This window comes from Carassius gibelio, chromosome B8 (assembly GCF_023724105.1).
Source record: "Carassius gibelio isolate Cgi1373 ecotype wild population from Czech Republic chromosome B8, carGib1.2-hapl.c, whole genome shotgun sequence".
NCBI lineage: Eukaryota > Metazoa > Chordata > Actinopteri > Cypriniformes > Cyprinidae > Carassius > Carassius gibelio.
Genome location: NC_068403.1, coordinates 8,898,064 through 8,923,538, shown reverse-complemented (window position 1 = coordinate 8,923,538; position 25,475 = coordinate 8,898,064). Strand labels below are relative to the sequence as shown.

General features: G+C 37.0%; 1 protein-coding gene across 1 annotated transcript in view; it reads left to right on the top strand.

The window, feature by feature from the left end:
* Nucleotides 1–25,475, top strand: part of agbl4 (AGBL carboxypeptidase 4) — a 285,604-nt gene that overhangs the window by 113,873 nt on the left and 146,256 nt on the right. Inside the window, exon 5 of the mRNA XM_052564307.1 lies at nucleotides 8,724–8,818. Coding sequence (XP_052420267.1) covers nucleotides 8,724–8,818 — 95 coding nt within the window. The remainder of the gene's footprint in view (nucleotides 1–8,723; nucleotides 8,819–25,475) is intronic.

The following is a 25,475-nucleotide window of genomic DNA, read 5'->3' as shown; positions in this document are numbered from 1 at the left end:
AGAGGGAACATTGCTTTTAATATGGTGTTCTACAGATGAAACATCATCGTACAGGTTTGAAAATTATCTAAGGGTGAGTAAATTATGGTGGAATTGTGATTTTTGGGTAAACTATCCCTTTAAGTCATGCCAAAATGGAGGGTGAGATCATGAACCATGAGACAAGAAAGGATGTAAAATTCCTTTTAGTTTGACCGATTTGTGCATTACAATATGTTTTGACTTCATTTTTGTTAATTATGGTTGATGTAAGTTGGCGTGGACACAAAAGAACATTGATTTATTGCATGCACAATAGCATGACTCGCACATATAAGCTACTGGCATAGGGTTAAGTATTACAAACACGTATACAAAGGTCTTTCCCTCATAGCTGTGCACGGAGCCATCAGTAGGTTAATGGAATGCTTTTAAAGCTCTCCGAGCACCATTGTGTGAGTGACTGTGACCTTTTGCATTGTGTCGTCTGTGTTTTGCTGGACCGTCAGTCATAGGCGATGGAGAGACCTAATTAAACATGTTAGAATCACGTGTTGCTGCCACACAATGAGGCGGCAGATTGCAATTGCCTTTTCACTAAATACAGCAAAAACGCCCACTTCCTGGTTTTCCAGTGGAATTAAATAATCCTGCACAAAAGGTTCTGAATGCCTGAACCAAACAAAAGGTCTACATGCCCGTTGCTTCAGAAATGCCTGCCGCAGTTTTCTGTTATCTGATATCAAAGTTATTGAATACATCCCTTTTTAAGGAGGAAATTAAAAGCTGACATTAAATTGCAGCTCGAAATGCTCGCAGTTATTCAGTATGTGAAATTTCTTTCTCAAAAATGTGCTAAATCTGAGCTTTCAGCTTCTAAGCTTTCATGGCCAACTGTGATTTCCGATTTTTTTTTATAAGTGTGACCTGCCAATACCGATTTTTGCCGATTCTGATTTTTCCTAAACACTATAATTGACAGCATATAAAAACAATTTAATGCAAATAAACTATCTGCATTTATTCAGCTATGTTGTTCCAAACTCTTGTGATTTTTTTTTTCTTTCTTTCTTTTGTGGAACACAAAGAAATATTGCAGATATTTTGCTTTAAGGGAAAAAATGTTGAGCTCTTTTGATTTGTAATCATTTGAACTGCTAGATTATACCAAATAAGAGTGTCACGTGGGACAGAACAGTAGAAATGTTACCTTTAATGATTAAATGATGCATTGGAAAGTATGTTATAAGATTAAATTTTAAACGATTTCCACTCATAAATGGCTAGTAAGTTTCTGAAAAAAAAGTAACACATTTAATTTTGTAGTTGAAAGACTGAAATATAAAACATGGTTCAGAATGCTTTGTTTTATTTACAATGTTGAAGAATATTTTTTTTTTTACATTGTAATATTACAGGCAAAGCAGCTTTATTCTTCTTCTGCAGATTCTTCTGTTTTTTCTTAACAAAACTACATTTCTTAACTTAGATCTCAGATTCAGTTGTTGTACCTGAAAAAAATGGGCTTAATTTGTTTTTTTTTTTTTTTTTCTTTTTATTTAAGGAAGGAGGATTTTGAGACCATTTAGAATGAAATACCTTTTTGTGTGAATTATTTTATACTCTGTAAAATAATACAGGACACTTTTTTATTTAAAATTACTAGAATTATTCATTTAATATGATCATTTAATCTGATATACATAGGGGTGTGACGGTTAGTATATAACCGTGAGACCGGCGGTTATAGTTGAACACCGTCATTAGAACTCTATAACCGGCAAAACCGTGTCATTAAAATATTTTTTACAAACATTTTTTATCAAAAATTATTTTCATTTTTTAGATAGGATCATAAGATCCGCAATATATCGGGAAACATGGTTTTTACCACTTAATGAAGTTTTGTAAATCGTCAGACATATTTACCACTTCATTAAATTTTGCTTTGTAGAAAACCTTTCTTAAAAACGAATTTCGTTTTGTACAAATTTTATCTTAATTTTAATAAATGTTTCATCAACCAATTGCATGTATTTTAATAAATAAAAAGCAAATATAGCAGACAATGATAACCGTGACATGGAAGCACCAGCGCGCCGCGTTCACTTGCACTGCACTGTGAACTAGAGCGCATCTCATTGTAAATGAAACTCAGCGTAGGCCTATGCCTCATACATTAGCATTAAATATCTTTGCTGCATCCTTTCTAGAACAGACGGGTGCGGCTTTGAAATTTGCTCTAAAAACTGTGGCGCGGATGATGAGTTTTGTGACGCATTTCCTTAATAAACGGAGGTCTGGAATCTCTGCCCCTTTACCGATCAGAGCGCGCGCTGACACGGAGTTAACCCGCTATCTCCAAGAACAACCAACTGACTCTACGACAGATCCACTAGCATTACCCCCCCCCCCCCCGACGGTTATGTTATGAACCGTCACATTTGACTCACGTCATAACCGTCATCACCAATTCTGAAACCAGCACACCCCTAGATATACATAGCAAGTTGATCATTCTGGTTACATACAAAGCAAAGCAAAATTTCAATTTACAGTTTAAATTTTGTTGAGTAAATATATGTATTTTTTGTATATGGCTCAGTGTACTCTGTATTTAACCCCTGTCACTATACAGTATGTACTTTTATTTGCCCCACTGCATTCTGCATGATTCAGTGTCGTTAAGCTAATATATCTACATTGAACTTCCTTAGTAAGAACATGACTTACAGAGGACAAAGTACATTATTTATGTTTCCCTCCATTTAGACAAGTCTCTTAAATATTTCAGCACTGTTTTCCCCAGAGCAGGTCTCTGCAGATCGATCAGTATCAAAAGACACCGTTTGCCCCCAAACGCTGTTTGACATCCAGCTATTTCTGTTCAGGAGCACTGGGTAGGTCATTGCTTGTTGGCAATCTTTTTCTCGTTCACTTTTCTGCTGGTTTCTTATTCTCTGTCTCTTAACAGTGTGTAAATCATTAGTTCACCTGTGCAGCTCAGAGCAGCTTGATGTTGAGATGTAGGAGAACTTCGCCTTTGGAGCGGGTGTTTGTGTTGTGTGTATAAATAAGGATTCTTATTTAATCCCAGCATCGGGTTTTAAGGAAATCTTTACTACAGCTATGCAGCCACTAACTATATAACAACAACAGCTGTTAACAATAATTATATGCTTGCTATTGTACTATGGTGCCACAAAAGTACAGTATTATTTAAGTATTAATTGCAGAGTCTGCAAGGATATATAGATTATTTTCCTCTAACTTTTTTTCATCTACATCTTTTTTTTTTGCATGCAAATTATAGATGTTTGCTCCATTTATTAAGTCTACTCCAGTCGTTCAGTGTCACATGATCCTTCAGAAATCATTATAATATGCCGATTTGGTGCTTAGTTGTTATTTCTATTTTTAATTACCAATGTTAAAAACAGTTATGCTGCTTAATGTTTTTGTGGAAACTTCATGTAAATTCAAAACAACATGTATTTGAAATATATTTTTTTGTGATATTATAAATGTCTTTACTGTCACATTAAATTAATTTAATTATTTCTTGCTAAATAAAAAGTATTAATTCTTTCCAAAAATAAATAAATAAATAAAAAATCCTAATGACCCTAGAATTCTTAATGACCCAAAACTTTGAGTGGTAGTTTATCTGTAAATGTTTTATCATGTAAAATAAAAATAATATTAGCATAGGTATATATAATGCCGGTACTAATGTATACAGTATATGTCACAAAGATATATATTTGTTATATAAATGTGAAAATATATATTAAAAATGTTGCCAGTTACGTAGCTTTGTTTTAGTTTTTTAGTTTAGTTAGTTTTTTTAATAGAATTTTTGTCAAAGTGACGTGACATACAGCCAAGTATGGTGACCCATACTCAGAATTTGTGCTCTGCATTTAGCCCATCCAAAGTGCACACACACAGAGCAGTGATACACACACACTGTGAACACACACCCGGAGCAGTGGGCAGCCATTTATGCTGCGGTGCCTGTGGAGCAATTGGGGGTTCAGTGCCTTGCTCAAGGGGCATCTAAGTTGTGGTATTGAAGGTGGAGAGAGAACTGTACATGCACTCCCCCCACCTACAATTCCTGCCGGCCCGGGACTCGAACTCACAACCCTTCGATTGCGTGTCCAACTCTCTAACCATTAGGCCACGACCCCCACCCCATTGTTCATAGTACATTTACATGTTGATCATATGGGAGAAACTGCTAGAATAAGGATCATAGTGGACCATACTTTAAGTCAAAAGTCAGGCTCCATGACACGAGACACCATGTGAGTGTGAATATGTGTCAGTGTAAAGTGCACTGAAAGAACTAGACATGCCTGATGAAAATGACATCTCAGGCAGGCTGGATGGTAATGTGTTCCTGTCTTTCTAACAGTAATTAAATTTACTGTTCTCACAGTTCCTCCATGACCAGCTTTGCACTGAGCTGTGCTGTTTTGGGAACCAACTCCAAATTACTCCTCAGTGTAGATACATTGGCTTAACTTGTGCAAGGGAGCCCACCAGTGACTTACAGTATGTATGTGTGCATTTTATCTCTTTCTTTCTTACATAAAGCTTTTAATGAGCCTGAGATGAAATGTGCGTCCAATTTTACCCACAGCCCTCCCGTCTTCTGAGTAACTCCCCTGTTGACTGTGATGAAGACGCTGTAGCAAATGATGACAGAGAGAGAAGCTTCTCGTAGTACTATGAATATAAGTGGGGAAGAAATATGAATGATACAGATCAATTCTGACAACGTCAGCTAAAGGAGTCACCTTCACAGAGGCATACAGCTTTGTTCTGCTGGACAGCTGACAACTGACTACCCTCTGTGCATGAGCCTCATGGAAAAACACCCAACAAAATGGTGTGAGTGAACTGAAAAAGTTTAAAGATAAAGTATTTGTATCTGGCTTGCAACATATCCCCAATCCTTTATATCTTTTTTTTTTTTTTTTTTTTTTACTCCCCTTTAAACTTTTATTTTGTTGGCTGCATTTAGTTTAGTTTTTTCCTGCTATCATGTGGCCCAGAACAGACCTGGGAACCATTTTTGGGTCAGTTGAGAACCACTGGGCTGGAGAGAGAACTGACCCCACTGTGTCCCACCCTCAAATGCAGCAATACATTCCAGTCTAGATCCAGTAAACACCTGCCAGTGCAGACAATCTGAATTTTGTGGTGGCAAAAAAGAAGAAGAAAGAGTGGCGTGATGTAAAGGTAGTGGAATGAGGATGTATTTGCCTGTGGGGGGAAAAAAGACTGAAAGTAGGCTGGCAACAGATGTGTAGGGCAGTAAAAGTGTAATTGAAATGCCAGCAGCAATGGTCTTATCTACCCGTTCCAGCAGCTACCTCGCGTCTGAACATCAGTTAAATGTCATTTTAGCCCTGGCTGATTCAGGCCGACCACAATCCCCCATCTTCTGTGACTGCAGCCGCTGATGGGAGGGGAACAGCGGGGTGGGTGGATGATGGGAGGGGGGATTCTTAGAGAAAGCAGGCACTGAAAAAAGGAGAGAATGGTTGTAATTGGATTTCGTTTGCACACTGTTGACTTCTACACCTGGGCTTAATTGGGAATTTGATACGGTTTATCACAAGGAGTCATTTACAGTTTGGACATATCATTATTAGCATTGTCTGTACTATTTATACACTTCATATTTCATAAACTTCATTCTCTCGTGATATTAGAAAATGGGTTTGAAGACAAATTCACCTGCCCTCAAATTGCCCCAGTCATGCTGCAGCGACCACAGGTCTAGACTCATGACAGGTGGGTGAGAGGAGGGATGTGACAATGGAGAAATGCTAGCTGTTGGTAACGAGGCTTGAACCAGCATCCTAATTCCAATGCTTCTATGACATTCTAAAAGCGTATAATGTCTATAAAAACTACTACCAGTGGGAAAAAGTTGGGGCTGTTTTGAGTTGGGCTGTTGGTCATAATTATGCTTCTATTCTTTTCTTCAATTTATATCCTTTAATTCAGTTCACAGCTACATTTCCTATCATACTCTGTGGTTGCATTGGAAATGTGGTTGCATTTTTCTCTCAAAATCATTATCAGAAAGTGAAAATACAATAATCACTCAATTTATTAAGAGAAAAAAACTTTACCACATTATATTATGCCTTTGTTGTGTACTTGTTATATTTGCATTGTGCCATTATATCTAAAATAAATATTATTCCTTAATTTGTAGATTTCTCCCATTCCTAACCATTGTCTATACCCTAAAGAAGTTTAAGCAAACTGTTACAAACTCTTTTGTAATTTTTTCCAAAGTTATTTTTTTAACACACTATCATTTGAGACATGCTCTCCTCTATGATCCTGCAATTACTTTTCACACAAATTTGCTTCTAAATAACTATTTTTTATTGTAAAAGATGGGTGATTAATTTAAATGTTTGTACTAAAATAGTTTATTTTGTAAAAGAATTATATATTATTATGTCTAAAATAATATAACTTAATTTGTATGTTTGTTAATTTAAAATCTGATTTTGTAGCATTGGTCTCCCATTCCTAACCATTGTCTATGTCCTAAAGAAGTTGAAGCAAACTCTTCCTTTCATGGTGCAATGGGGTAAGGGTAATATTAGCCCAAATACCCTCTGATAATGTTATCTATTCACCTTTGGAGCCCTCATTTTTTGACAGTCTATATTTTGGGAAATGCTTGCCTCTATATCAATATACATCATGAATAATATACAAATTAAGAAATTATTTTCCAAGGTCCCGGTACAGTGCGATATTGTGTCTTTTCACCTCAACATAACCTGACCTCCAATTCCTTCAGCGTTGTGTTTCTTTTGCAAATCCAGTGGCAGACAGTGTTTTGTTATTTCTCCAGTTACATGTGTTGAGGAAATGAAGAGAAACTCTCACATCTCTCTACAGTTTTGTCTCCATTGTCTTTTTTGTGTTGGAAGTTCACACAATCTTCACATTACGTAGTCAGCGAGATCCTGCAAGATTCTTTTAACACGTTTGGTGTCTCGTACAGCTCTTCCTATTTGCGCTGCTAATTTTGAAACTTGCTGTGAGGTTCTGTGAAGAGCAGCCCGATTGAGAATTTCAAATCTTTGCTCAAAGTAGAGCTGTTAGTTTTCAAGTTTTTATTTTGTTTGTATATTCTGTATGGCATTGGTTATATAGCACTACAAATTGCTCCATCTGCCTGACACACAACAAATGATCAGAAACTGCATTATACTCCGTACCATCAAGTTGAAGTTTTATTCATCAAATTCATAACACAGTGTACTTTAGTTTGCAGACAATTAAATGAGCTATACTGACTGAGATTGCTGCTGCGTTTAATATAAAATTTAACTACCATCATTTTGGCATCTCTGGGGCATTCATGATTCAGCTGAATGGGCTGGATCAGATACCTTCAGCAAACAACAAGACTGTTTTTGGGGGAGAGAATGAGAAATTAATGGCATAGAATGTAAATAATATATTAAAGAGTTTGGTAGCACTTTATTTTACAGTCCTGTTCCTCATGTAAATACTATGTACTTATTATAGTAATTACAATAACTATGTAATAACTAGGTACTAACCCTGAACCTACCACTAAACCTAACCGTACCCCATGTAGTTACCTTGTATTCCCAGAACTTTCTTAGATAAATACACTGTAAGTACACTATAAGTAGATGTTAGTACACGCACTGTAAAAAAAAGTGCAACCCAGAGTTTTGTTGTGGTAATTTTATTTTTAATAAATAAAACTCCATTAATTGTTTGCTATAGCCTCTATCTATCTATCTATCTGTCTGTCTGTCTGTCTGTCTGTCTGTTCATTAATTTAGAAATTAACATTTTATAAATAAATATTTATTGTATGTCTGTTTTTTAAATAAATGTAACATACTTTTTTCTTTTGTTGTTTGCAAATACATACTTTTATGAGGTTTCCTTCTTCACTGCTAGTCTTCATTTTCATACAATAAAATAACCTTGTTTCCATGTATTTATTTATTTAAACAAAAGCCCTCCATAAGTATTGGAACAGTAGACAAAATTGCTCTGTTTGCCGTGGAGTCAAGAAATCTGTAAATATGTTTGAAAGATGAATATGAGACAAAACTACAACTACATTTTATTATTGGATGATACAACTAACATGCTTTACCAACTAAGAATGTCAGAACTTTTTTTGAGTTTCCTCCCCCTATCTGATGTGAGCATAAATATTGAAACAGTTGCCTCTTTCTACATGATCAGCTGTGTTCTGTTGCATTAATTGTTAAGTTAAAAACATAAAAAAAAAAAAAAACTGTCAACTGTTCCAATTCTTATGCTCACTGGAGATAGTGGGATGAACTCTAAACATGCTGTACATATTGTTTGGTAAAATATGTATGTGTTGAGCTAATAATAAAATTATGTAGTTTTGTCTCATATTCATATTTTTATCATATATGCAAATGCCTTTACTCCACACCAAGTAGAGCAATTTTGTCTTTACTGTTCCAATACTTATGGAGGGCACTATATAGTTATCCAACCAATTTTTTGGATTTACCAGCCCCTTAATGTCACATACAAAATAAGTTTTGTTTTTCAGTTTGTTCACAGAGTCACATTTTTGGTTGTTTTTGTTGTTTTCTCCACTGCTTGTGTTTCATATATAATAAAATAACCCTTGGTTCCATCTGCCTACAAATGTCTGCTTCTTGTTGTTTCAGAGGGTGATTTTCAACATTGTGAACTTCAGTAAGACCAAGAGCCTGTACAGAGATGGGATGTCCCCTGTGGTGAAGTCGACCAGCCGGCCTAAATGGTATTCATACCCTCTGCAAATATCACATCTCCACCTACACGCTGTTCGTCACTGTGCTTTCCGTGCTTTAATTCCAAATAACAAATCCACGACTTATCTTCTATGTGTAGCTTGTGCCTCTTCCCATTTGTGTAAAACAGGCCCAAGCATGGGTTCCACACAAGCCCTGCAGACACGGCAGTAAGACTTGACTGTGTACACTGTCCTCATATCTGACTGTCTTATCTCTCTACTGCAAACAACAGGATTTTTCGTTACCACCTCTTCGAGTTTTCACACTGCCGGTGTTCCTTAAAGGAAGCATTCAACGCTTTCTCACTTTCTCTTCCTTCTCCAAGTTGACAATGGTGTGTTTGATGTTCCAGATGAGAGCTTGTGTTGCCGAGGATGTTTTTTTTTTGTCTCCATGGTGATGCCGTCTGGGTAGAAAAAAGGGACAGTGACGGGGCTGTTGATAGAGGAATTATGAGAAATGCCAGAGAAGGAAGTGAGCTTCGGGCTGGACAAACTCCTTATACATGACTGTTCACGGCACATCACACTGGTGCTAATTTCCCTAAACATAGTTTAATTCAAATCAGTTCAAGTTTATTTGTATAGCACTTTTCAGATGTAACTGAAGTACAAGGTTACGAGATACATTACCTGTAGCTTGTTTATTGAAGATGCAAGGCAACCAGCTAGAAGTGCATTACAATAGTCCAGTCTAGAGGTCTTGAATGCATGATCTAGCTTTTCTGCATCAGAAACTGGTAGCATGTTCCATAACTTGGCAGTGTTTCTAAGATGGAAAAATGCTGTTTTTGTAACATGGGAAATATGATTTTCAAAAGACAAGTTGCTCTCTAATATAATGTAATATAACATTTATGTGTCTTTTATTCAGCTCGACTCTTTGCGCTCTGTCAACGGTAGGACTGGTTTTATTAGAAACACATCTGCCTTCGTGGAGGAGGAGATGCGTGAAAGACAAATACAGTCCCCTAGCTGTGTGTATTTTTGGATGTCTGTTAAATGGCTACATGCATTACATCAATGTGAAGATAAGATCAAATCCTTTCTGCTCAGTGTGGGTTCTGCTATTCTTCTATATGTCTCTTCATGGCTTTTTTTGATAGCTTTGTCTATACTTAAGCCAAACTCACACTACAAGTACATACAGTTTCTCATTTAGTGTCTGTTTGTTGTGTACTTTTTCTAATTACGGTCAAGCTGTGTCAGTTACAAGATCATTAGAATCCTTGATTATTTATGATCCTGGAATTAGTAGTAATTTTTTTTAGGTAATGTTTTAATGAATGAATGAATTAATATAAATGTTTATACTGAATTAGTTTAAAATATATAAAAATGATTAAAAGTTGGGGCAATTGTCTTTTTTTATATATATTAATTAGGGAAACATTAAATTTTTTGAAAGTCACTTATTCATGCCAAGGGTGCATTAATTTGATGAATGATACAGTAAAAACATTAATATTGTAAAATATCATTACAATGAAATGTTTTTTTATTTTTATATATTTTTAATGTAATTTATTTCCGTGATGGCAAAGCTGAATTTCCAGAAGCCATTACTCCAGTCTTCAGTGTTACAGTACGTGATCTTTCAGAAATTATTGTTATATTGTTCATAAGAACAGCATTTATTTAAAATATAAATCTTTTGTAATATCATAGATGTATTTACTGTCTCTTTTGATCAATTTGATGCATATTTGTTGTATTAAAGTTTTATAAATAAAGCAAAGGCAAATTCTGACTCCAGATTTTCAACCGGTAGTGCATTTACAAACATACCTTATATACTGTACAAATAGTAAAAAAAAAAAATTCCACTAGTAGATTATGATGAATTATTTTATCAGCTTTCTAGATTCTGGACATGTCAGCCAACAACATGGAGGATTTGTTTTGTGATCGGTTTTGCACAGATTCTCACAGTGAGGAAAAGAGCTGTAAGAGCTTTAAAAGTTGTTTACGCCCTGGGGCTGTTTTCACAGACTTGTTCCAGCAACAAGTTTCAGTCCTGTAGTGTGTGAATGACTTGTGTGCCAGTTTACCTTGAGCCCTTTCCGACAACTTTAGGAAAAGTTCAGTTTGGCAAATTCCACGTACCCGCACACGCACCGATACACACACATCCACGCCTCCTATCAGTATCAATCAGAGTCGTGCATTACCATTCAAACACTCATCTGCCAGGTTGAATTTGCATGGGCCATGCAATCTGGGCAGGTGAGCCCTGTCAGAGGTAATAGCAGGGAACTGATGGATGCCAAAGAGTGCGTGCATCCATACGGGTGCATGCGAGAGAGCCACTACGCCACGTTATCCTGACGCACTGAACAGAGGTCATGTGACGGAGAGTGCCCGCTCAACGGAAGCCTTGACATCTGTCACGAGTCGATCAAGGGCATTCAGACAAATGGCAGGCATCTGCCAAGGGAGCCTGTCTTCCTCTGCCAAACCCTGGTCATGGCCTAATGGGACAAGACAATTAGATGGAGATGCTGGCGGAAAACAATGGACTGCAAAACATTTCACAGTCAAGTTGACGTCTCCTACGTGCCCGTGTTTAACATTTCCCGCAGCGTGTACTGGGGTTATTTAGGAGTTTGTGGCATGCTGTAGCTCACTCTTATTGCAAACCATTTTTTAGAAATTAATAGGGCTACATCTGCGCAATTATGATAAAATAATTATTAATAATTAAAATGTGTGTTAGACTTGCTGTTTCGATGGAGGACAGTGACTTCACATGTAGAGTTTTCAGATGTATGTGTGTATCTATCTATCTGTCATTAGATTGTCATACTTTTTTTTACATGCAACAAAATTATATTTTTAATGTGAATTTTCATATTTTAAGTCTGGGTCAGGTAAAAGGTTAAACGATGAAAATATTTGTAAAAAATATCAAGGATAAAGGCCTGGTAAAATTTGTATCCTTCATATTAGCAAAAGAAAAAAAAATGTAATCTGTAAGTTTTGTTCATTTTTCACTTAGTAAGTTCATTTAGTAAAAAAAAAACATCCCCGGGACATGATTTATCAATAATAATAATGCCCTGAAAAACATGAAAACAGGAGTAGACCTAAATGAATTCTGTAATTAACATTCAACATTTTTTCATAATCTCAATCATTTATTTGATTAAGTAAATAATCATTTATTTATTATTTATTATTTTGCAGTCTAATATTATAATTGTGCAGCCATAAATTGCAGCTCAATTAGGATTTAAAATAAACTTTTTTTTTTTTTTGTTTAGATATTGCATTGGGAAAGTCTGGCTGAACTCTAACCCACGATGCCACAAGCACAAAACCTCTCAGTATACCCTCTGTGTCACAGCTCCAACCATCAGTCTTATTTCTACTCTTTGTGACAGCTACACAACAGTAACACAAACCCAGCCTTCCATTCTCAAAAAAATCGCTTTTTTTGCTACCTGGAAATGGAGCAATTTTGGTTAACTTTCTAACATTTTCCTAGCAGGGAGGAGGCAGACTGGCATTAGACGACATTTCTTTTATTTCCACCGGCATCAAAGTCATTGTCTGAATCATGCATTTTTTTTTAAACTAATCTGGAGCTCAAAGGACCGCCGCTTGTGTCAGGCTGCGGCATGCGGTGTGAAAATAAGCCTGTAGCATTTAGAGACTCTGAATACCCAGGCGAAAGCGACAGAGAACCTCTGTGTACAAATGCCACAGTGATAGCCATCAGATGGTGGGATCAGGGTGAGCTGATCATACCGCGCACTGGTCGCCGCCGCTGCGGTGCAAACTTGGGCATTAGGACTTCAATAAGACCACGTAATTCTCACACAAATGCAAGACGATCCTCTCCGTTTCACATCCAATTATAGAGGTGTGAAAACAACATGCTGTGACACAAAAGGAGGCCTTACACACACACACACACACACACACACACACACTTTTGCATAGAGGTACACATGCTCCTTTCTCACGATGCACACAATCACACACGTGATAATGGCCATATGTGTGGACTGGCTATATGTGGTATTTAATAGATTGTGTGTGAAACCGAAGTAAGGGGGAAGGTTTATGTGATCATGTAGCACTCTGTTGTTAATGAAGTTTTATGCTAGTTAGGTGCTAATATCAGTGCTGGTAAGTGTAGCCATGTTGTTGACCAGTAAAAAAGTCCCTGTTGAAATTTGTTAACTAAGGGCATGTAGCTGACTAAGTTACTTAAAGACATAGTTCACCCAGAAGTGAAAATTTGCTGTATATTTACTAAACGTCGGACCATCTAAGATGTAGATGAGTTTGTTTATTCATTAGCATTGCATCACTTGCTTACCTATGGATCCTCTGCATTGAATGGGTGCCGTCAGAATGAGAGTCCAAACAGCCGATAGTAACATGACAATAATCCATAAGTAATCCGCATAACTATAAAAGCTTGTGTATGTAAGAAACAAATCATTAAGGCATTTTAACTTTAAACCATTGCTTTTAGTTTTCAGTCCATGTCTGTGATCATATCATATTGTACAACCTTATCTCCATGCAGTGTGTAAGAGTTGATCTTTTGCCGATCATGTTGTCAATATTTTCCAGAGCGTTCTTGAAAAGTTTGGAAATGTGGGATCTTGAGCAATATCATCACAAGTCCTTACTAATTTTGTACTGACTTTGTTTTAATAAGGGACAACACAAACTATGATAACACATTTAATAAAACACACTTTGACCTATAAACATTTCATTCCTGTGTTCTGCCCGGCATGTTTTGTACTAACCTTAACTGGCAACCAATCAAAAACGCTACAAAGACCTGCTGATTGAATAATCTGCGAAAAAGGCACCATGGTTTTAAAACAGCCATGATGCCTTTTTCACAGATTATTTGATCAGCCGGCATTTGTAGCTTTTCTGTTTGGTCCAAACATAATAAAATCTATATACAGGTATTGCTGTTATTATATTACGAAAGAGAAAAGTATTATTTTTGGTCTTCAGTGAAGTTAGTTTAACGCACAAAAAAGGCACAAAATGGCACAATTTTATGGTACACACACACCCGCAAAAAAAGATTATATTGTCCAAAATTCAACTTATTGTCCAACACAAGAATGTTTATTACCCCCAAATCATAAATGCCACCTGTTTCTGACTAGCAACAGCATGTAGCAAATTTAGTTGTTTCAGTCCTAAAGTTTTTTTTGTGTGTGTGTGTGTGTGTGTGTGTTGTGCCTAATGCTCATACTATTTCTCAGCCATAAATTGCTTGGAATGTAACTAAAGTTTATTTTTTAGTTTCTTCAGTGCTTACATATATTCACTTCCAGAAAAAAAAAACAAAAAAAAAAACAGATGGCAGTACCCTTTCAAAGGGGTTCTAATTTGTACACTTTAGATACTGATATTTAAAAGTATTAATATATACCTTTAATGTACTAATATGTACCATTTAGGGTCAATTAATGTACAAAGATACCTTTTAGCTTTTTGTTCCATAAAAGTGTAGTAGAAGCTTAAACTAAATACTGTCGGCCATTTAAAAAAAACAGAGAGGTTGATCCCCTTCAGTATGTCCCACCCAAATATATGGATTTAACCAAATATGTGAGTATTCTTCTGTGATTCATGGTTGCTGAGGGGCAATTTCAGAAGACATTTGAAATTTGCAGACAAATAGTGTCATCTCAATGTTTTGAGCTTTAAAAACCCCAAGCAGCCATCTTTCATTTCTCTTGAGCATTTGGTTTGTATTGTTGTTGCCGAGAATTTCTTTCACTTTCTCTTTTTCGCTTATTTTCCATCATGACAGCAAAGTGGAACTGCTCAAAAACTGCTAATCTTTCTTTGACAAGTAGATATGAAATAAAGCAAAGAGCAGCTTTAACTGTCTGATCCAGCCCTGTATGAAGCATTGGATAAAGAAAAAAAAAAAAGATTGAGCGTGGGAGAGAGAGAGTGAGAAAAGGAGAGACAGACAGTTTAAGAAAAAAGAAGAGAACAGATTGCCTTTGCTGCCTTTATCTGCAGAAAAAGTCACTTTTAAACTGAAAGTTGAAACCTTTATCTCTATCTGCAGAGACTGTTCTTTCTCAAGGCTGGCTGATGCTGGAGCCCTGTGTGTGTATGTGTGTTTGTGTTTGTGTGTGTGTGCGCGTGCGCCGCCTGGGGCTCATCTGTTCTTGGCCTCCATGATAGACAGACAGGCATCAGATTGGAACTTGGATGCACTCATGTTTGTTTCTGGATGTATGCGTGTTTATGTGCCTACAGTCCAGCAACAGGTGCAGTAATTATCAGAGTGAGGGTAGTTCCAGAAGCAGCTTCTAACAGCTGACGAGCAACATCTTACAGCAGAAGATCTGACAGCACTGGAGCTACACCACACAAGATGGCAAGCAGTCATTTCAGACAGTCCGTCTTTGTTCTTTATCTTGACCTCATGTCTGCTGCAGTTGCGTGAAGATCATGAGTCTAATTAATATGAAGTAGCCTAGTCTTGTGTAGCTAGACATGTAATTTGAGGTCTACACTGTAGCAATCAATAAGCAATCATTTTTTTATTATTTCATACTACTCTGTTCACATGCCGTTTTTCCAATAATTCCACACTCATGGTAAAATTGTAAGTATCATTAGCAATTTGCCAGGTCTTCTAAAGTTGTAGAAATACGTAACATTTTCTTTTTAGTTATGTATGTTGAGTTGTAAAATATTTATTGTGTTATAAATTTGCTATTGTGTAAAGTAAACTTTACTTGCACACATAATTTGAATGAATCATTGCTCAAACTTATTCGGAAATCAATCTGAATAATGCATTACGAAACTGGATCTGAATCTAAATAATTGAAAGTTTACTGTTCCAAATTAATGTGATAGTATAAAATATAAGTGTGTTTAAAGGAACAATAGTTCACCAACAATGAAAATTCTGTCATTAATTACTCACCCTCATGTCATTTCAAACTTGACCCTTGTTCATCTTCAGAACACAAATGATGAAGTCCGAGAGCTTTCGGACCCTTTAACGCAACTGACACGTTCGAAATGTAGTAGACATGTAGTGAGACATCGTTAAAATAGTCCATGTGACATCAGTGGTTCAACCTTAAATTTATGACGCTATGACAATACTTTTGTGCACAAAGAAAACAAAAATAACGACTTAATTCAACAATTTCTTCTCTTCTGTGTCAGTCTTTAATGCATGTTCACAACAGTACGATGATACATACTTGTGCATTCTTGCAAACAAGGAGCAGCGTATCCGGCAAATGTGCATAGACTGAAACAAAGAGAAGAAATTGTTCATTCTTTTTGTTTTCTTTTGCAAAAATCTTGTAGCTTCATAAAAATACGGTAAATATCAGTAGGATGCATCCGTTTACATTTCCAAACATTCATTTTGCCATTAATTGTAATAATCCAGTGAGATTTTTGTTTGCTCAAGGAGTCCGACACTGTGCTCCACAGAGATATATATCAGAATCAGAATCAGAATGAGCTTTATTGCCAGGTTTGTTTACACATTTAGTGACAGAAGCTCCACATTGCAACAGTATGATGGTGACAAGACAGGACACAGATAAGAAGAATAATATAAAAATAGACAAAATAGACAATGTACAAAAAAGCAAAAACTAAATAAAATATAGACAGTTATGATGTACAGATACTGTATGATGTTTGCACATTTGAAATGTAAACAAGTATGGTGATAAATGGGTAGAATAGTAGTGTATATATATAATAATAGAATAGGTAGTATATACAGTACAGACCAAAAGTTTGGACACACCTTCTCATTCAAAGAGTTTTCTTTATTTTCATGACTATGAAAACTGTAGATTCACACTGAAGGCATCACAACTATGAATTAACACATGTGGAATTATATATGGAATTATATACATAACAAAAAAGTGTGAACTGAAAATATGTCATATTCTAGGTTCTTCAAAGTAGCCACCTTTTGCTTTGATTACTGCTTTGCACACTCTTGACTTTCTCATGATGAGCTTCAAGAGGTAGTCACCTGAAATGGTCTTGCAACAGTCTTGAAGGAGTTCCCCGAGAGATGCTCAGCACTTGTTGGTCCTTTTGCCTTCTGTCTGCGGTCCAGCTCACCCCTAAACCATCTCGATTGGGTTCAGATCCGGCGACTGTGGAGGCCAGGTCATCTGGCGCAGCACCCCATCACTCTCCTTCTTGGTCAAATAGCCTTTGATGCCTTTAGTGTGACTCTACAATAGTCATAGTAATGAAAATAGAGAAAACTCTTTGAATGAGAAGGTGTGTCCAAACTTTTGATCTTTACTGTATATATCTGCCTACATTCACCTCCAATTAAAAAAACACCTATACATCTATAGCGCAAACAAATCTCTTAAACATATTTCAAAGATTCTGTCCCGTGAACCCACATTTTGGCAAATCCAGCAAACTTTTAAACACAGCTTTGTTTCTTTAGATAAATCTGTGTATCCTGACTCATGGCCAACCAATCGGAGTACAGCTTGCCATATTTGTGTGCAGACAGTCCGTGCGCGGTCTGGGTACGTGGCTGAGACTGTTGTTAGCCTAATGGGTGTTTTGGACTAGTTATAGGTATCACTCTCTTGCGCTGTGGCCCATGCGGTCGTGTTATAGCAGGCTGGCACCAGTGAGGGGGACTGATGCATTGGGCTTATTGCATTTAAGTGGGAGGATGAAGTGGTTGTGAGCTCTTCACAGGACTGAGAGCTGTTTAGTATTCAGCAAGAGAGAGAGTGAGAGAGACCTTTGACTGCTGATCCTCCTGACACATTAGATCCATTCTTTGGCCATATTGAGATTCTGGGTGCTTATTGTAGGATAGACTGTACCTCTTTTTCTTCTGCATCATTGGTTCTCTCAGCTCTCTCTCTCTCTCTCTCTCTCAAGTGATTCTGCTGCTTGTTTTTTTTAAAAGAAGACTGTCAGCCAGACCAATCTATTTTTTTCTTAAGGGAGTTTTGTTAGTAAAAGGAGCAGATACTGATGTTTATATAACCCTGTTAGGTTTATAAATCAGTGTAGGAGTGTCAACAGCCCAACATCTTTTTGTTGGCCTTAAATTCCGTTAACCTGTTGTTCTTAACTTCTGAAGTTACTTTAGAACTGCTCAGTGGTGTGAAAGATGGTCCTGAGACCACATTCAAAGTTTATTCTCAATAGGTGGCTTAGCATGGTCACATATACTACACTACACTATAGCAATATCTTTCTGTTGACAGCCATTCAAAAGTAGTTGTGTATTCTTATGATATACATTTTCTTTTATACCACATATATTCTTCACAATTGTGAATGCCTTTTCAGTTATTATAGATTTGAGTTTAGCACTCACTTTACACTAAAGTGAGTTTAGCTCAGAATAATATGTTGGTTGTGTTTTCTCTGCTGAAGTGCCTCTGTATCTTCCCTCTCTCTTATTTTCTCATCTCTTTTTATGGAAAGCTTATTCCCCCCTTCATTCACACTCCAAGGTGACAACCTTCTCAACTCCGAAAAGGGGAGCCGGTGCCCCCCTCCCTTTTCACCCCCTACCGTGTGGGCTTATTTGTTAGCCTGATAGAGCGGAGAATTAGCAAGCAGCTTCTTTCTGCCGGCATAAACGGCAAGCGCAGCGAGTGGAGTGTCACTGAGCTTCTGGCATTCTGGGTTCTGTGAATACGGAGAGCTCTGTGGCACTCTCAGCATGCAGTGGAGGCAGAGAAGAGCGTGCACCATCCGCACCGAAAAACAAGAAACTTTTGCAGCGATCAGTCCTGCGTTGGATGTCGTTTCAAAGAACGGTGAAGGATTGCAGCTGTGATTGCAACAGAGCTTTTCATCTCCTGGCACAAAGCTACAGAGCTGTCACTTGTGAATTCATGTGGATTCAAATGCCTGCAGGAGAACTGCAAGGCAAAATGACGGGTTTTCATAGGGGAGAGCGGGGTAAGATGTGTCACTGCCTTAATCTAGCAAACTGTGTTTAATGTACGTCACATGGCTTTATATTTAGAAAGGGCCCATCATGTACAGCTATATGTGACTGAGAGATGGACATAAGAAAAATTATAAACTTTTTGTTTACGATATAATCTTGCTTGGCGCAATACATTTATAAGCTTATAGCTTTTTCTATTTTATTTATTCCTGTAGTGGTAAAAATACATTTCCAGGAGCTATGCTCTTTAGTCTCTAGTGTCACATGATCCTTCATAAGTCATTCTAATATACTGATTTGGTGTTTAAGAAACATCTTTTTTATTATCAGTGTTAAAAACAGTTATGACCACTTGATTCTAATATAATAACTTTATAATCTAACATATAAATTATATTAGTATTATTTTTATTATTACTTAGATATTTTATATGCAATACTGTGCAAAAGTCTTAGGCCACTAGTATTTTCACCAACAAAAAATTGTTTTAAGTCAGTTATTTCTATGTTTGGCTGTAGTGTGTCAGTAGGACATATCAGTTTACAATTACAAACATTATTTATGCCCTTAAATGTGCTTTGCAGGTAGGTTTCTTGAAGTGTCTTGGAGACATTGCCACAGTCCTTCTGGGTTTAGTCTGTCTCAGTTTGTTCTGTTTTTTCATGTTATACCAGACAGACTGGATGATGATCAGATCAGATCTCTGTGTGGAGCACTGGCTGCTGTCAGACTCCTTGTGCAAACAAAAATCTCACTGGATTATTACAATTAATGGCCAAAATATTGTTTTTAATAATAATATTTTTTCTTGGTGAAAATAATAGTGGCTTAAGACTTTTACACAGTACTGTATATAAACTTTATTCGAACCCAATTCCAAAAAAGTTGGGACACTGTACAAATTGTGAATAAAAACAGACTGCATTGATGTTGAAGTTTTAAATTTCAATATTTTATTCAGAATACAACATAGATGACATATCAAATGTTTAAACTGAGAAAATGTATAATTTTAAGAGAAAAATAAGTCATCAACACATCTAAAAAAAAGTTGGGACAAGACCATGTTTACCACTGCGTGTCATCCCCTCTTCTTTTTATAACAGTCTGCAAACGTCTGGGGACTGAGGAGTTGCTCAAGTTTAGGAATAGGAATGTTGTCCCATTCTTGTCTAATACAGGCTTCTAGTTGCTCAACTGTCTTAGGTCTTCTTTGTCGCATCTTCCTTTTTATTATGCACCAAATGTTTTCTATGGGTGAAGATCTGGACTACAGGCTGGCCATTTCAGTACCCGGGTCCTTCTTCTAAGCAGCCATGAAGTTGTAATTGATGCAGTATGTGGACTGGCTCTTCCCTGAAAGAGACGATGTCTGGATAGGAGCATATGTTGTTCTAGAACTTGGATATACCTTTAAGCATTGATGGTGCCTTTCCAGATGTGTAAGCTGCCCGTGCCACACACACTCATGCAACCCCATACCATCAGAGATGCAGGCTTCTGAACTGAGCGCTGATAACAACTTGGGTTGTCCTTGTCTTCTTTAGTCTGGATGAACACAGAACATTCGTCTTGGCCCAAATAAAAGCCTGTGCTTCTGGATCATGTTTAGATATGGATTCTTTTTTGATCTATAGAATTTTAGCCATCAACGGCGTATGGCACGGTGGATTGTGTTCACCGACAATGTTTTATGGAAGTATTCCTGAGCACATGTTGTGATTTCCATTACAGTAGCTTTCCTGTATGTTGATGCAGTGCCGTCTAAGGACCTGAAGATCACAGGCATCCGGGTATGGTTTTCCGGCCTTGACCCTTAGACACAGAGATTGTTCCAGATTCTCTGAATCTTTGGATGATATTATGCACTGTAGATGATGATAACTTCAAACTCTTTGCAATTTTTCTCTGAGAAACTCTTTTCTGATATTGCTCCACTATTTTTTGCCGCAGTATTGGGGGAATTGGTGATCCTCTGCCCATCTTAACTTCTGAGAGACACTGCCACTCTGAGAGGCTCTTTTTATACACAATCATGTTGACCTTATAAGTTGCAAATTGGTCCTCCAGCTGTTCCTTACTACATGTGCCAACTTTTTTGGAATGTGTAGCTCTCATGAAATCCAAAATGAGCCAATATTTGGCATGACATTTCAAAATGTCTCACTTTCAACATTTGATGTGTATAAATATAAGTTTATGAGATTTGTAAAGTATTCCATTCCTTTTTTACTCACAATTTGTACAGTGTCCCAACTTTTTTGCAATCTGGTTTGTATTTATATTTATATTTTTATTTGAATATGGGCATTCTTCTAAAGAACTTCTAATGCGTTCTAAAATAAAATTAGGTTTATTCATTCTATCTAATTTCTCCTTGCCTGGAGGAAAACTTCACAAACAATAGAAATTAAATGACACAGTTTACCCCACTCTCCTCTAGTGTACAGTGTAAAAAGACTAGCTTTCAACTTGCCTTAATGTATCATTTTAAAAAGCCATTCTTATTATCATAAGTTGTTCAATGCTGTCCTTACGTTTATGTATTTAAAGAGATACTTCTAATGGTGTCTTTCTTTTCTTACCAGCAGCAAAGACCTCTTCTATCACTCTTCAAAGAGAAAAACTATTATTGAGAAAAATACTTTTAAAAATAGCACAGGGGTTAGTGGGAAATAACCTTGGCCAAGGGTATGTTTTTATGAAAAAAGCGTGGAATGAAAACATGCACACACACCTTATGGAAGTTTTCCACCAGCAGGACTGCTCCACCATGAGTCTGCCTGGCAATTTTGCTTTTGTACTAAATCCTTCCTGTGAACGTCTGATGTAACAAAATAGTGAAATTGTATTTGGAGATGTCTCCGGATCCACCAGAGAGGCTGCTAGCGGTAATTGCCCTGTCAATCACTGAGCTCCTGCTGTTGAGTCTGATTGGTTAAGCTGTGGGTAGGGGAAGCTCACCTTAGAGGAGAGGAAACTCTTTCCTCGCTCTCCGTCTTTCTCCATCTCTTTCACCCTCTTTCTCTGTAGACCCCATGGGCCTCAGGCCGCTCAGGGAGTCTTTGCTTCTTACAGGGCCTGTGTACTGTAGAAACAAACAACGCAAGGTGGCATGTTGGATGTAGGACAAATGTTTCTTCCTTATTTTTTGGATTTCTTTAACATTTTCCTCATAACAATCAATCTTTCCTAGAGTTAGTAGACCTAAAGGAGCTGTTTGGGCTGTCAAGCAGTTTGTTTATTCATTTTGTTATTTTACATATATATACGTTTCTGTGTAAGATTATAAAAAGTAAATAATTATGGTAACACTTTTTAAGGACCTATTCTTGCTATTAACTTGTTGCCAATTAGCATGCATACTACTAGCATATTGGCTGTTTATTAGTGTTTATAACTACCTTACTAACTATTAATAAGTTAACTGAGGGAAAAGTCGTATTTAATAGTGAGTTTGTGTTCCCTACACTCTAAAAAATTGCTGGGTTCAGCCCGTTATATTATTTTTAGTTATATTCTTAGTTATATTAATATGTAAATTGTAAATATTTAGAAGTAATTGTGATATTATAGTCTGAATATATAGATACAAACCTTATTATATCAATGTAAATTGTGACTATATAGACATAAATCTGAACATATTTTAATAAGTCTGAATATATAAATGTAAATTGTGAATATGTAGTTCTACTTCTGTATATATACGTTTAAAATGTTAATGCATATAAATCATTAATATATAGTTATAATTCTTGTAAATTGAATTTTTGTACATTGAAATATAAATTATTCTGCTGGTAATATAATTCGAAATACATTTTGAAAGTTGATTTCACTAGTGGACTTTTGGACTTCATTGTACATCACACACACACACACACACAAACAAACAGTCTCCTCTACCTTTTTACAAGAGCTTGCAATGAACGATAGGACAGTGTGGGGTTCATTGAGTTTCTTTTTTAGTTTTGCCATCAGACTGAAAAGCCATTTTGCTTTGTGTCCCCATTCTGTCCCTTCCAAGAGACTCTGACACTGGATTTCTGTGTCGGCTTGGTTTATGGCTCAAAGTTTTGAGGGTCGCTCCAAACATCTGACACAGTGAATGCCAATGTGAGACGGAAAAGCTTGGCACGGAAACTATGATGGAAGTAATTTCATAATGGCTTACATTGCTCTTTGATTATAGTGGCCAAGAGGGGATCCGCTTCTAAATGGGAATGCATTTGTGCTGCAGTGCAGTGCATTAGACTGATTAATCTTAGTTTTGCCATTGCTTAGCACTTAGGTTTTTGAAAAGTATGTGTAGATCTTGATGCAGGAAAAATTGGTAATGTTTTTGCTGTATTATGTGATCGTGAGTGGTCTCGGGTCTGGAATTTAAGAGGAATGTTTTTAAAGATACTAGATAAGTCTTGTGTATCTTTTGTCCTCTGAACTTGTGCAAGAGAGTGACATTTATGTCAGATAAAAAACCTAAGACCTTATACCTGCCCCCTGAAAATGCATCCAAGAATCTGATAATGCTTTCTATATTTCTGTAAGCTTTCTATACCTATGTATTTCTTTAAAATTAAGCAAGCATAATATGCTAGTTGTAGAAACAGAATATCTCCTTCACATACTGTTGATGTTGATGAAATCTTTAAAAAGCACTTACTTTTAACATTCCCCATCAGTTTCCTCAGGCTAACATTAGTTAGTGATCAAAGTATAACAAATTGGTAGCTGCAGATGCGTATGTGTGGGAATTTTGTTTCAATGTTGCCTCAGTTGCCAAACGAAAGCAGCAGTGTTACGGTTTTTGATTGGATTTGACTTTGCACATAGTAGGTAAGTGATGTTAATATCTAAGTGTATAGATTATCGTTTGTTTTTTCTTCCAGTGTCAGTCATTACTGCTAAATATTCTTTGACAGTATGATCATTGATAATGATCATCAGACTGTACATTATTCTTTCCATAATCATTCACACAGTCTTCTCTGCAGCATCAGGAATGAAAAGCTCAAAGAAATCTTCCACTCTGATTCCGTCAGGTCTCCAGCATCTTCACACTGATGCAGCTGCCCATCCCCTCGCACAATTAACCGTGTGGCTTGCTTTTAATAATTGGCCTTTTAATTGTCGACAAATGAAGAGTGATGTAAAATAGCTAATAGCTTGTTCTAATTAATAGGGGAATTGAAGGCTTGTTAATTAAGGGCATACAGGACAAGGACCGGCTCAGCTAATTTGAGCAATAAAACCCGAGCCTAAGGATTCATATCCAGACAAATCAAGCCTCTGATTTAGTCTGGCCTAAACTCTCACTAAACTTAATCGGTGTCACACATGGATCCAAGAGCATCTCTGTCATCATGTTGCTTTAAATAAGCAGAGTGCACTCATAAACATCAGTGCTGGAGCAAATTTAGTTATTTTATTGTTGGCTTTTCAACTTGGGCCAATAATCAACCACCCTGAACAGAATCTGTCTATAATTCATCAGTATTTAAGTAGTAGAGAGAAAGTGTAATGGCACTATATGTCGGTGGCATTCTCAATTTAATTCTAAACGGCAAACAACCCTGCTCGCAGCCACCCACATTACGTATCACTGTACTGTGTTGTTTAAAGTCTAAATATACACTTGCTGTGTGAGCAAACAGTTCTCATGCATTATTGTTACTGTTTGCATTGTATAAACACACACACATTCAAACATAAATTCTTTTTAACACTAAGTCACATACGCCAAGCTTGCATTGTGCGGTTTTCTTGATGGAATAAACAAATAGTCCCTTAGACACGCTCTTCTTGGAAACAGCCATAGGAACGGAGCCTGACGCGTCAGGTCCCCGGTGACCTGCATTTGAGGGCTGATGCTTCCGTTCTACAGGGAGAAGCTCATTTATTTAACATTTGGACACTTGACCAACACTGTGTGTGGAAATCCACAAATATTAACACAGACACTTAAAGGGCTATTAGCAAACTAACACCTCTTTCTTTTGTTGCTGAATTTGCCCAGTCCCTGCCAGACATTACCAACACGTCTTTTCTCTGTTTCTGATGTTTGTGTTCCAGGATTAGATGCTTCCTTTCCCCCTGGTCCTTCCTGAATTTGTCTTCATGCTGCTTTGTAGAGTTTGGCTTTCCTAACACGAGCTGTAGAGGAATCAGACTGGGGCTTCTGCATGTAGCGTGATAAGACACGAAGGCCTAAGCCCTTATTCTGAGCAACAGAGCATCTGCTTTGCATTTTGTGTGTGTGTGTGTGTGTGTGTGTGTGTGTGTGTGTGTGTGCGTGTGTGTGTCTAAGTTGGAATAGAGTAACTATAAAATGAAAAAGGGAGTGTAAAGAATCTATTTGATGGCGCAGTATTGGAGTTCATTAGGTCTGGCTGAGATGTGAGCGGTGGTCTTGCACTCTGGGAGATTCTTTAGAGCCAGCGGGGTCTAAGCACTTCTTTCAGAATGTAATTACGGAATTATATTTATTAGATGAAATAGCACCTCACTCCATTTTCACCCACCAGCTTCATCTAGAAGTATTCATTCACATGTGTATTAAAATCGCCTAGAAAAAAAAAAAAAAAGAGCAAGTCGCTCTCCGGTCGGAAATAATCTACACAGCGATGTTGTTCCAAGAGAGCTATTAGCATTCATGAGCTGAGCCAGTAAAGGAAGATTATAAGAGAAATAATGGAAGG